The sequence below is a fragment of the Rhynchophorus ferrugineus genome, unplaced genomic scaffold (assembly GCF_030347505.1).
Source record: "Rhynchophorus ferrugineus isolate W39M unplaced genomic scaffold, kcgeb_rfMv2 rfM6, whole genome shotgun sequence".
NCBI classification, from domain to species: Eukaryota; Metazoa; Arthropoda; class Insecta; order Coleoptera; family Curculionidae; genus Rhynchophorus; species Rhynchophorus ferrugineus.
Window position 1 is genome coordinate 32,810,569 of NW_027472585.1, and position 13,510 is coordinate 32,824,078.

Consider the following 13,510-nt stretch of genomic DNA (forward strand, 5'->3'; position numbering starts at 1 on the left):
GAATCACTATTTCGTGCGTAATATTTAATGACAGGATCGATGACAGACCGCGAACTAGCTTAATACAGAAGTAAGAGTGGCATCAATTGACGCGAATGGAATCAAATATGTTGCATTCAAAGTTTGATATCATTTCTGCAGAAATGGTTCTTGATAATATTAGGTCTAAAAATTAATTTTAAGAGATCTATAAAGGATGGTGTTAGTTTGTCTTAAATAGCGTCGGGTACATTTGTAACCAACATCATGTTGGGCCTCTATGATAAGCTTCACTTTTCAGTATGTGTCATTTTATCGAAGTGTGAACAAAACAATCTTTTAGTGCGTTAAAGATGTCTAAATTTACACCGAGTAAATCGCATTTGCGGGAAGTTTTACTTTCTCACTTTTATTTGAAGAAAAAGGCAACTGAATGTCATTGAATACCGTGTGAAGCTTATGGCAACCACGTTCCATTGATTTCAACATATTGAAAACAACTGGCTTCGATGTTTTAAAAGTGGTGATTTTGACACCAAAGTCAAAGAGCATTCCTGACAACTAAAAAATTGTAAAGATGAATATTTGAAGGCATTATTCGATGATGCTCCGTGTAAAACGCAAGAAGAATATAAATATGAATTCTTGGGAGTAGCGCAAGAAACCACTTCCAATAGGTTAAAGAATATAAAAATAATCTAGAAATTTAGATATTTTGTGCCATATGAATTGAAGTCAAGAGATATTGAAAGTTGAGTTGTTAAAACCTTATAAAACTATCAATGAGGATCGCTATCGACTACAAATGATATTTATGAACCGAGTAGTGCGTGAACAACGGCCAGAATAGGATCAAAGGCTCAACATTGTTATTGTTCAGCATGATAATGCTCGACCACATGTTGCAAAGTCGGTGAAAACATACTTGGAATCAATAAAATGGGAAGTGCCAACCCACACGCCGTTTTCTCCAGACCTTGCTCCTTCGGATAAATATGGGTGATACCAAAAAATGGACCGAATCGTGGGTTGAATCAAGAGATACATCGTTTTTCCGACATGGAATCTGTAGATTGCTTGAAAGATGGGAAATATAGCGACTATCGATGGACAATACTTTGAATAAAACACATTGTACCGATTATTCTACTAATACTAATTTATAGGCCTAATATTTTTTTATAATTGAGAAAAATTTTAAAAACAATGCTAGTTAACTAGTAAGCTCTGAAAAAAAATCCTTATATTGTTATACTGTTGAAAATCATACTCACTGATCGGTGTTACTCTATAAATAGCCGCAAGGTAGAGGAAAACTACAATGTGGGCGTTCGAGTTAATGGAATAGTTCGCAAAAACTTCCTCCATACCCTCCTGACCATTATTTCCGCAATAATAACCGCCAGTATGCCAATAAAATCGGAATATTACCGTGTCGTTTCGATCGGAACGTTCGAATTCGATCTGGTGCGGACAGATACACCCCCACGAATCTTCCTGACCTTTATTGCTGTCGTGGGCAGCGATAACCAATAATCCGCTGGACCTTTCCATCGTTCACTTCCTTATTGTTCGGTGTAGTGCACTGTACCTATGACGACGCTAAATGCAATGAATATAAATAACGTCCAACTACGAGAAAACCAACGATCCTGATGTAGGGATGCCAAAAAAATATCGATATTTTTCGATAAATCGGAAAAATACTTCCGTAGTTCTAAATGAAAGTTTTGAATTTTTGAATTTCAAATTAAAATATCGATGTTAAAAACCTAAGGTTTTCTCAGGAGAATATTGAGCTTTTCTATTGAAATTTCTGGAGTCCATCGACCAAAATATCCATATTTTTCTCCACTGCTGCCAATGTAAAGTATCCTGATGTTTAAGAAAAATCAAGCTGCATTCGTTTGGTGTAAAATTATATATATATTATATATATATATATATATATATATATATATATATATATATATATATATATATATTCTATACATATTGTACTACTACATATCTATATACATATTCTAGTGTGAATTACTTCAGTTATTAGAACTTATTGGATAGAAGTTATATCAATGCATGGCTGTTACTGATTTTTGTAAAATTTAAACAAATATAGTACCGTCCTGAGTGGTATATCCTTAATGTTGCTGGACTGTAAGAAATTTCTATCGGTTTTGAAAACATATTAACATTTATTGGTTAAGAAAAACTATAATATAGACATGGTCTAAACTTATTTTGTTGAAGAAAAAAGTTAAAATTGGCTATCCTGCAACATTATTTGCTTATTTGTTTTGTAGTTGAATTTATCTTATATACGCTCCTATATGCATGTTTTCATTACTATATATGGAAATAATATAAGCTCTTAAGATCAACAAAAAGTTGAAGCATTCGCTGATCATTTAGAGCAAAGCTTGAAACCAAATAAAACAGAGTTTGTACATACTTACCAGAAAAAGTATCCAAAGTTATAAAAAGTGACATTAATCCAAATAAAGCAAAAATGTATTTAGAAAGATAATTACAAAAATTAGCCATCAGCATCAGCTAGCATCTCTTTGCTCAGCTATATTCTTGTACGCGGCGCAAATCTTCAATGAAATGTAATGTAAAGTGTGTCTCTTAAACTCCATTTCAATCAGGATGAGAGTTAAACCAGATGAAGCTTACTTTATAATGTAAGATATAAAAGCAAGTACATCGCAATTAATGTTTTGGACCCTGTACAACAAATACAAAATGTTACTGTGATTATATTTGCTGACTTACTCGTTCATACTTTGATGGCATTATAATACTTGCTACTGGACAATAGTGAAGAAGTCACCAAAAACTGCAACATTCAAGTAAAAATATAAATAATTGACATAAACATGGAGAATGAAAGTTAACGAAAATACATGAGTGTGTATTAAATTTCAATCAAAATCAATAAATATGAATAATATTATTGTCCCATACAGTAATAACGCTAGTCACCTTGGGATGTATTTCGATACAAACTTCCTTTGGAAGGAGCATATCAAAAAGAAAAGAACTTAACTCGATTTAAAATAAAAAAATATCTATTAGCTATTTTGAAAAAAATCTAAATAATTCGAAGATAATAAGTTGCTGATTTACAAGAAATATTAAAACCTGTATGGACCTATGCAATTCAGTTGTGCAGATATTTTGCGAGAAGTAATATCAACATAATACAAGTATTTCAGAATAAAGTCTTGAGAGGTTGAGTATGAATGCACCGAAATATTATACAAAACAATTTCTTATACCTAGACGTTCAGATTCCAACTCCCACAGAGGAAATTAAGAGATTTGCAACAATTGATATGAGGGATTAATAAAGACTTCAGCACCATGTAAACACCGAAATACTGTAACTCTTGAATAACATTGAACTAGAACTCAAAATCAAAAGAACCATACCATGTGTTTGTGTAGTTGTCTAGTGAATTGTACTAAATTGTAAAAAAAACCGCTACTAATTTTTTTTTGTTAGAGAGTAAGGGTTAATGGGTCTTCCTAGATAAGTACCTAGTTTTAGGTCACTGTAGAAACAAATTGTAAGTTATTCAGCAATAAATAGTTATTAATAATTAAAAGAAATTCATTTAATATTAAATTTTTGTTAAAATTTTAACAATTGACCGTAACATGCTAATTAAGATTTTTCAGCGCCCAAACCAGGTATATTCGAAATAAAAATTCCAGGAATTTCTAAAAAAAATCGTTTTTCCACGACCGCCTATAAAAATATACAGAATTCTCTATGGAAATAATACAATGACTATTATATCTACGAAGGTCAAGTTTGAATCAATTTGTGCAACAAAATAAGTTTATTTACAAGGTTAGCGCTTATTCGCTGGATAATTATTGTAAAAGTATCGTAAAATAATGATAGAAAAAATTGCTCGGTCGCTATTTTAATACCTTTCCATTTTCCTACCGGCGTAGATCGGGAGTAGGAGGTTGTTTCCGTAAGATCTGCGCGCTTTTGAGAATTTTCGGTTTCTTCTTCTCGACCTACCGGGTCTGTCCGATACGGTATCTCTAGCAATGGGTATATCGTATGTTTTATTCAGAGGAAATTAATGAAATAACCGAACAGAAACGAATTGACACAGTAAATTGTCGATTTAACCTTGGTGTCTTCAACAATTGTCTCGCGCCATGTGTTTTCATTTTTTCATTTGAGAACTATGATACTGGTACGAGAATATTTACATAGAGATGATATAAAATTCAACTTGTAATTTGATAAATACTAAGTAATAATATATTGCAATTTGTTAAAACAAAATGTACACTATATGTTGTTACAATTAACAGCTGTTAAGTCTGAAACACTCTTTTAATTTCTCGCTGTTTTGTGTCGATAAATGTTTGTTTAAATTCTGCTTTATGAATTGTTAGAAAAATAATAAGTATCCATTACAAATGTCATGAACTTTTATTTGAAATTTTTTTTCAACATTGAATTACATATTAATAATAATTATAATAATGAACTTTTAATTATATATTAAAAAAATCTCTTAATATTTCACAATCTTTATGTTATATAATGGTATGTAAGTGGTCTATTTAAACGTATAGACTAGTGTTACACTTAATTTAATTACTATTCTATTGTACTCTAAAAACTATTCTATATATCTATTAATAAGGTCGTTTGGTAGTAAACGTTTTATCCTACGCACTTCACTAACATCTCACATTCAATTATTTGGCGAGTGCATTTGGGTGCATTGAAATTCTTTCAATATTTTACAACCAGTTCATCAAAACCAAATTAGCACTAAAAGCAACAATATTTGAAACACGTCATAAATGAAGAAATCTCTAAACACTGCTTTAAACAATGGAAAATTGACATGAAACAGTGATTTGTGTTCTTGCCTCGTATTTTATTATATACATAATGGCGTTTCCTTCTAAATCATCATTTTTTATATGAAATTAAATATGGATATGGGAATTTTGGATTTCCTTTTTAAGTTAATACCAAATATTATTAGATATCAACTATTGAATTATAGATAGATCAAAAATAATAACATAATAATTAAAAAAAAACATATATTCAAATAATTTTAACTATTTAAAAACATTGAGATAATCGTGCACCTTACTGACTTATATTAATTTATTATTTTCAGTTAGTTTAAACCAGTTATATTTTCAAGATTACATTTCTGAACAACTTAGTTTAAAATAAAAGATAAACAGTTTGTTTAGGTAAAAACTCGATATTTTTGATTTATAGCAGATTATTTGGTAGTTTTTTTTCCATAATATGGCATCTGGTAAAATCAGAAAATAGAAAATATAATAATTTCAAAGATATATTAATTAAATATAGACGTTGTTTTTTTTTCAATATACTAAATATGTAGATTCGAACTATATGTCTACAAATACAAAGGAACAAAATTAGTATCAAAATAAAAAATATATTATGAAATTCAAATACATGAAACATATTTTCATTATTTAATTTATTGTAAGATTGTGTTAAATAGTGTGTCATTATTTCATCATCTCTCAGTAAAAAAGAAGTCAAGAATTTAATATATAAACCAATCGAAAAGAAACTTTTTTCTTCGTTTTGATCTATACCGCTGAGTTCTTACTTACATCAAGTGTAAAATGGTTGTTATTTCGTTACTTGTTCTTTTTGGTTGAGTTATACCAATAATAAAAAAGGACAAACATAAATCTGTATAATGTTTTTTACGTCGTAAAATATACTTTGATATATTGTTAATATAGATGTTTTTATTCGTATTATGTTTAAAAATTATATAATTTTGTACGTAAGAATGATAAATTAATAGATTTTTATATATAATTTATTCTCTTGAAATATATGGAAACCCGCAACATTATTTTCATGTATTTTATTATTTGGTGCAATATACGAAGTGCCATTTCCAATTTTCCAAATACTTTTTTATGTTCTTTTTAATAAGATTTCAAGTTATTTATTAACGAATTTATATTTTGAATTAATCCATAACTAATAGTAATTTTGAAGCCATATTTGAATATTATATGTTGTATTTTTAAACTAGAATAGTACTTATTTAGCCCAATTTCTTTGTATTAAATATATATCAGATTTGTGTATATCAAAGAAAACGTTTGAATTCGTTTCTTTTCACATTTCTATCTTATGTTTTTTACCACCCATAGACTGATTTTTTTTGTGAAAATAATTATATCCTTAGTGAAATTGATCACTTACAAAGTTTTTTGCATCATCTGTAGTGAATATTTTCCCTTACTGTTTGTTACAAAGTATTTAATAGAGATATATTACTTTAATAAAATGTAATCTTACCTTCGAATTTTTTTAAAATTTCAGCAATACTCATTTCCATACATATTGGTAAAATATATAAAACATATTTTCCTGTATAATACAATTGAATATCATTTCTGGTATGCAGAAAGTGTTTTTTTTTTGTATTAATTACTTTTACAATGTGAGTTATTAGAATATTTTCCGATATATTGTCTCCAGCATGCCAAACAACACACATTTCTATCAGAGACACGTTAACACCTAACCTTGTGCGAATTGTATTTTCTTTTCCTTTACTCGAATAAAATTCTTTGTACGTTTTCATTAGTGGGGTACTTTTAGAATATCAATGTCGTTTCTGCATACCCCTACCCTCAGCAATCGAAAAAAGCCTCAATGACAATACGATTTTTAAAAACTACAATGCAAGTATAAATGAATAATAAATAAGGGTTTTTTTCCTGGTTTCAATTTTAATTGCTATACATAAATAAATAATTGCTTTGAATTATTTAGCGTTTTTTTGTCTTCATAGCGATAAAAGAAATGCATTTATAATAATCAATCAAAACGAATCATTATTCCGAAAATAGAAAAACGAATTTTATAATTTGATTTATTTTCATCTTTCTTTATAATAATATAATGTTGAAAAATATAAGCTGATATACTGAATGAGCACATTCCAAATTCAGAGTACTTTTATATAGATTCAAGTAAATGTATGAATTTAAAATTTAGACAGTGGTCTGAAATTGTATTCTTTTTAATGCAAATTTCTTAGAAAATAAATTAAAGTGACGTGGAACCAAATCGGTCGAATAAGGTGGATGACTATATAGTTATGTTTGACTTGATGTTATGCTTAGTGTGGATGTGGTATAGTAAAATTTAATCAGAAATTAGGTCATGACATGTTAAAGCTATTATGTAATATATTAATTGTCCCAATTTTTGTCAAATCTATATATTCAGAAAATAAACGAACTAATGATCAGATATGAAAAAATGACCCATTTTAGTACATTTTTGATACGTAATTACATTTTAGGCTACAATAATGTATATTCCTTTCATGTATACTAATTTCTATTTTTTTTTTTTGATTGAAAATTAGTTTTATTTGCTTTTTTATTAATGTTTGATATAAAATTTACTGCTTTACCGAATACGTAATATTTTTAATTAGGTAAAACGTATAAAAAGACTCTACGCATATTTATATCATAATGTATGAAATCAAAGATTTCATTTAAGAAGTTGAACAGTCTTTTAATTTTATTATATACATATTTCATTAAATCATCAAGTGAAAACTAAAATAATGATAACTACTACCAACATGATCATGATTTTATTAATATATGATAAATTATGCCCCAGACAACATGATAAACTATTATAATAACTATTAACTATTAATAACTAACTACTAACTATTAATATCAAAAAAATTCTCTAACGGTATCGCAACGCCATCTATCTCGTCTAATTGTGAATCCAAGCTATCCCAGGATCCACTCAGACACACAAAAAATTTCATTAAAATCGGTCATATACGCAATCACAGAATAATTATTCAAAAGTTACATTACTGTTATTACTATTATTGATGGTAGATAATTAAAAATAAATATTATCTCAATATAGTCTGACAATAAACACTGTAATAGAATATACAAGAAAAGAGGAATAACTAAAATATATGAACAATCATGTACTGCAAGGAATTTTATTTGAGACTCATTCAAAAAATACAAATTGTTAATTTCTTAAAATAAAATATCTGGGTATAAATATAGAATTTGATAGTTATTTTATAATTCTATTTAAAATATATATTTATAATATATTTAAAGCAATACCTTAGAGATAATTCAAGATATTTTATACCTATTATAGTATGAAAAAATATCAGAAAACCTCTTGAGTTTGAAGTAGTACGAGATATATAAAGTTACCTAAATGTAGTAAGTTTTCACTTGCTTCTCTTTAAGCGTTGCCATTTACAATTTTACAAGCATGATATTGGATTAACTTTGTGTTTTTCAAAATTATTTTCAGTTCGATATAACTATTGCAAAAACATGGGGTATATCTAATACAGGTTAAGTAAATAATTATAATATATATTGTATAGCTTGATATAATGTAATAATAATGTCTTTTTATATGTTTTACCGGTTTCATAAGAAAGTACTGTATACTAACCTAATAAATTTTTCAATTTTTATATATAGAAATTTGTAAGAAGTTAAAGACAAAAATATTTATCAAATTCTTTTTCTTTTGTTAGTCAGAAAAAATGTTTTGCTAATTTGTAATCATATGATTATTCTTGATCAATATATGAAACCATTTATTAATTATTAAAAAACACATTATCTCTTGTATATGATATAAAAAAGAGCACACCAAATATTTTACAGTTTGTATTCCTTCGTAAGGAATTTCGAATGGTCAATAAGATAAAAATATTCACTTAATATTATACGTATTTCAGATAAATAACACGTTTAAATTTAGTTCTTTATTTTTTAAAGTCAATATAATAGAAAAAGAGAACGCCATAAAAGAACAGCATTTGTTTTTCTATATAAAAAACATGTACGGTTCCTAAACTAATTCAAATCATTCACCTAAAAACCTAACTCCTTATCATTGATTAAGGTTTCACAGTAAACATGGATGACCAGCTGATATTAGAAGAGCATGATAAAAAAAATAGAGTCAAAGATACAAAGATAGCAGGCGAATCGTTATAATTATATAGCAGTAAAAATTATACTGAGTATTCAAAGAAAATTTGGTAAATATTATTGAACACTTACCCTCGGAATGATCCATCGAACAAACACACTTTACGCGCTGTTTCAACAGTACACTGAAGTTCCCCAACACTAACATTGTAACGTATATTTACGAAAATGTGGAATCATAGCGTCAGCGCTAACATTCCTCTTCCTTGCCGCACTGGTTCGTTACTTTTTCAATCCATGCCCGCTAATTCAAACAACTTTTTGCCTCGTCCTTTGTTATGTTTTTATCAGCATAATCAACATAGCCAACGGCCTACTGGGATACTTTGGTGATCGTATTTGTACGACACGCGCTGATACTTGCTGTTTGGTGTAGGGACGAGACGCGATGTATAACAACGTTGTATATAACACGCTGATGTCGTCGGGTTACATGAATTATTATCAGTATTATTTGGGTATTATCAATCGAATGTTTCGGAATCCGCAGTCAGGTAGTTCTATATCGATTCCTGTTTCGTAAAAGTTACGAACATTTTCAGCATACTAAGGGTGCACTTTCTGTTTCAGGCAACTGTAAAATTTCACATCAACACGGCCATGGACATTCGACCCTTAAAGATCTCGCTGGGACTATACTGGCCGAAGAGAAAAAAGATGATGGTGAATTGTGGAGTACGGTAGAAGCACAGACCGCCTTCTTGGGGCCTAATTTATGGGACAAAACTTATGAAACGGACCTTAAGGTAAAATATTATTATCTAATCTGCAACAATAATAATAATAATGCTTATGTATTAACTGAACATTTTCCAAATTTCCCCCTCCCTTTCCATTCCTTCTTGGCTCAAAAAAATATCTCTACCTATGTAATTATGTAAAAAAAAATCATATAAATTATCAATATCTTTAAGTTGTTATCTAAAACTAAATGAGAAGAAAGCTTGAGCAGAACTATGAATTATCTGATAATTTTCAATTATATCTGGTCATTTTAATTCAATAACATGTACAATGTAAACTCTTATTTAAGTCTTTTTAGAGTTTAAAATATTATACAAATTTAATAAATTAAATTGAATAAATTTGCAATAGAAACTGTTATTTAAGTCTAATTATATTGATCTTTTTGGAAGTTTAAATTATTAATTTTAAGTTAATTATGAACAGAAGTTGTTATAGTTGATTTATTTTAGGACAATTTTGCTTTCATAATTTGATATCTGTATTAGATTAACATTTATTTTAATAATTTAAGTGTAAATTAGTTATTTCTCAAGTTTAAAGTTTTAAAACATTATTTATTTTAATAGATTTAATTTGCTTTAATTTTAATTGGATTTAATTGTTTTGTCAATATAAAGCTAATTTTTGTATAATCCTCGGATTCTTCTGAAAAATAATCAATATAATCTTCTAATGTTATTGGATAATTCTTTACATCACAAGATTTATTTATATGGATATATACATTTATATATATATATATATATATATATATATATATATATATATATATATATATATATACATATTGTCTACTTGTTTGTAATTACAATAACTTTATGAATATTTTAGTTATGAAACAAATTTTGATTCTAACAAATTAAGTTTTTTAAATCTAGTTACTTAACTCATCATACAAAGAAAATGAAAATTCCAATTCAAGAAACCAAACGGATTATAGGATTAATCTGGATACTTTCAATAATATAAACCTAAAAAGACAATATTATGAATTCATAGAGGTTGGTAGAAAAGAAAATTGGCCTTCACCTTATGGTCATCAAATAAATACAGCTTACAAAAAAGTTTACTTGCACAGAATCATAAAAAGCTTTTCTAGTATTTACAGATACTTATCTAAATTAATTTTTTAATGATGTATACTAAAATAATATTATAAAATAATATAAAGTCATCGCCTAAAACCAATTTTTCTATTTTAGTATGTCGATTTGGACGAATTTCTATCGGAAAATGGAGTTTCCATGGACGGTCTTGGGACTCATGGTACACTGGGACCTCTAGGCAGTACCAACCCTGTTCCAAAACGGGAACGCTCGCCTAGTCCAAGCGATTGCATGAGCCCCGACACCATCAATCCTCCGTCACCAGCTGACTCAAGTGAGTGTATGTTTTGTTTGAAACCGATTGTTCGGTTTACAGAAGAGGCCGGACTAGTGTACATAATTCAACTCTATTCAAAATCGTTTTTTATGTTAATACAGATCTTTGGGTTTCAAAATTTTGTATTACTACTAATTTATTACAACGTAATGGCGAGTGCGCCGTGATATGTATTATAAGTTATCTGAATAACATCAATTATTACATAAAAATTTATTAAAATTACTACCAATAGAAAATGTGAAAAATAAAACTCTACGATCTATATTAATTGCTTTGTGTAATGATTATTGTAAATTAAACTGTTTTTTTTATAAATTTGGTGAAGGCATCGATACGCATGAAGTTTTGTTATATGTGGAGGGTTTCTTATTATTTTTTAATCACTTTCCTAAGAATGTATGTAAATTGAACTTCAAATATTATTTACAATTTTGCTTGATTGGTGCAAAAATGATAGTTGATTATAAATTTATAATTGGTTTAAAGTTGGCGTTGACATCAACTGAATATATGGTTGCATAAACTCAACAACAGTTTTAAATGAAGATAGATTAAGAATGATTATTTTTGCATCAATTTAGAAAAAAGTTAGTTCCGTTATTTTCTGTTCTTTTATTTTATGAGTTACCTTTACTGAGTTCAGTTTACATCGAGAGCCTTACTAAACTTCTTTGTTAACGGCATCCGACAGTTGATGAGAAGATATTCGAGAAAAAAATTGCATTTTACGATGAGGAGGACGAGGACGCGCAGTACGGCGACCGATTCGAATCGGGACCGCTTCACGATTATTTACTCTCGAAGCTTAGTAAGGCTGATGTCGCCGAAGCAATAGTCGCGTTCGATATTGAATACTAACGTCTAAAATGCAGTTTTTTCTGAAGCGCTGTCGATGGCGTCTAGTTGTCGAGACTTCGATCCACGGACAAGGGTATTTTCAGATGAGGAGCTCAAGCCTCAACCCATCATCAAGAAGTCGAGGAAGCAGTTCGTGCCCGATGACCTCAAGGACGACAAATACTGGGCGAGGAGGAGAAAGAACAACCTGGCGGCGAAAAGGTCGAGAGACGCTCGACGAATGAAGGAAAATCAAATAGCGCTGCGTGCTGGTTATCTGGAGAAAGAGGTTGGTAAACGATGTCTTTCTACTCAATATAACACATACACACATTTCAAAATTGGCTTGGAAAAATTGTGGCATTTGGAATGATGAATATCATCGCCACAATCATTTCAGCGCCGCAACATTTCAATACCACTTTTGTAGAACGATTTATCTCTTGCCTCAAATTAGGTGTATCACCAATTGCTGTGTCACTGAGGTAATGATCCATTGTCACATATCGACGCAAAAATTCCGGTTTATTACGTATAAATATGGCCAAACACTGCTCAGATTCATCAACGGGTTACTGTTTTTGGTCAACACACTTTGATAGAGCTTTCTCATAAACAAAGGCTCATACAATAAAAACCAACACGCGCTTTTGATGTCTTCGCGATGTGTGCTAACCCTTGAGTGAGCAACTTCATTTTTCTAGCATTAAAAACGATTTTGTTGATTTTTTTTCATATTTTCTGGTGTTACCACCTCATTTGGACGTTCACTACGTTCTGCATCATGGGTGTCTCTACGACCATCTTTGAGTCAGTAAACCAACGTTTTATTATTGTTTCGGGTGGAGTGGAGTCCTTATCACGAAGTCCTTATGTCAAGAAGCAGTGTAAAATTAAAACACGAAATTGTTTTTGATCCATTGTTTTGAAAATTTCAAAGGTAGTGTCACTCTTAGCAGAATAACTTACAATCTTATGACTAGACTTTTAAAAGCTTTCATTGTAGAGTTAATATGGGAAGAAGACATCATTCTAACTACGGGAAAAAATAAAAGACCATAGCAAAGAATTTGATCACAATCAAACACACGACTACATTTTAAGATTAGATTCCAGAGTACAATAAGTGAAAGTAGATGAAAGATTTAAACTGCTGAAGTTTCTAAACAATATGCTACTATTATGTGAACACTAATTATGCTGCACTTATGTCAAAAATGAAAAAGAAGTTAAAAATTTAACATATTTTAATTATAGAACAAATTCTTCCTTTTTTACATAGGGGTAGAAAGTTATTAAAATTATTTTGCCAAGCTAGAATGTATAATAGTTGGTGGGAATTGGTAGTCTTATTCGACACTAGCTTATGGCATCTATGACATTAAGTAAAAATGTTAAAATAGCACGTAATAGTCATTCATCTAAAAGTGCTTAACAAATATTTAAAAAACTAAGTGTGCTTGAAGATCTATGATTAATGATA

At 29.2% G+C, this 13,510-nt stretch overlaps 2 protein-coding genes across 10 annotated transcripts in view; one reads left to right on the forward strand and one right to left on the reverse strand.

Annotated features, from left to right (window-relative positions):
- Positions 1-1,604, reverse strand: part of LOC143198083 (uncharacterized) — an 83,956-nt gene extending 82,352 nt beyond the window's left edge. Inside the window, exons 1-2 of one of the 2 annotated variants that reach the window (XR_013006144.1) lie at positions 1,254-1,391; positions 943-1,055 (exon numbers count right to left, since the gene is read on the reverse strand). Coding sequence is in view for 1 of the 2 variants with exons in the window: in XM_076407045.1 (XP_076263160.1) it covers positions 1,254-1,533 (280 nt within the window). In the remaining variant the exon portion in view is untranslated. Of the gene's footprint in view, positions 1-942; positions 1,056-1,253 lie in introns of those variants that run through there. The other variant, XM_076407045.1, reaches the window with a different exon arrangement.
- Positions 1-13,510, forward strand: part of Pdp1 (PAR bZIP family member Pdp1) — a 166,948-nt gene that overhangs the window by 149,309 nt on the left and 4,129 nt on the right. For 2 of the 8 annotated variants that reach the window (XM_076407041.1, XM_076407035.1), the window contains 3 exons: positions 9,628-9,803; positions 11,007-11,184; positions 12,063-12,316. In XM_076407041.1, the coding sequence (XP_076263156.1) occupies positions 9,628-9,803; positions 11,007-11,184; positions 12,063-12,316 (608 nt within the window). Of the gene's footprint in view, positions 1-9,400; positions 9,555-9,627; positions 9,804-11,006; positions 11,185-12,062; positions 12,317-13,510 lie in introns of those variants that run through there. The other 6 variants (XM_076407042.1, XM_076407036.1, XM_076407043.1 and 3 more) reach the window with 4 other exon arrangements.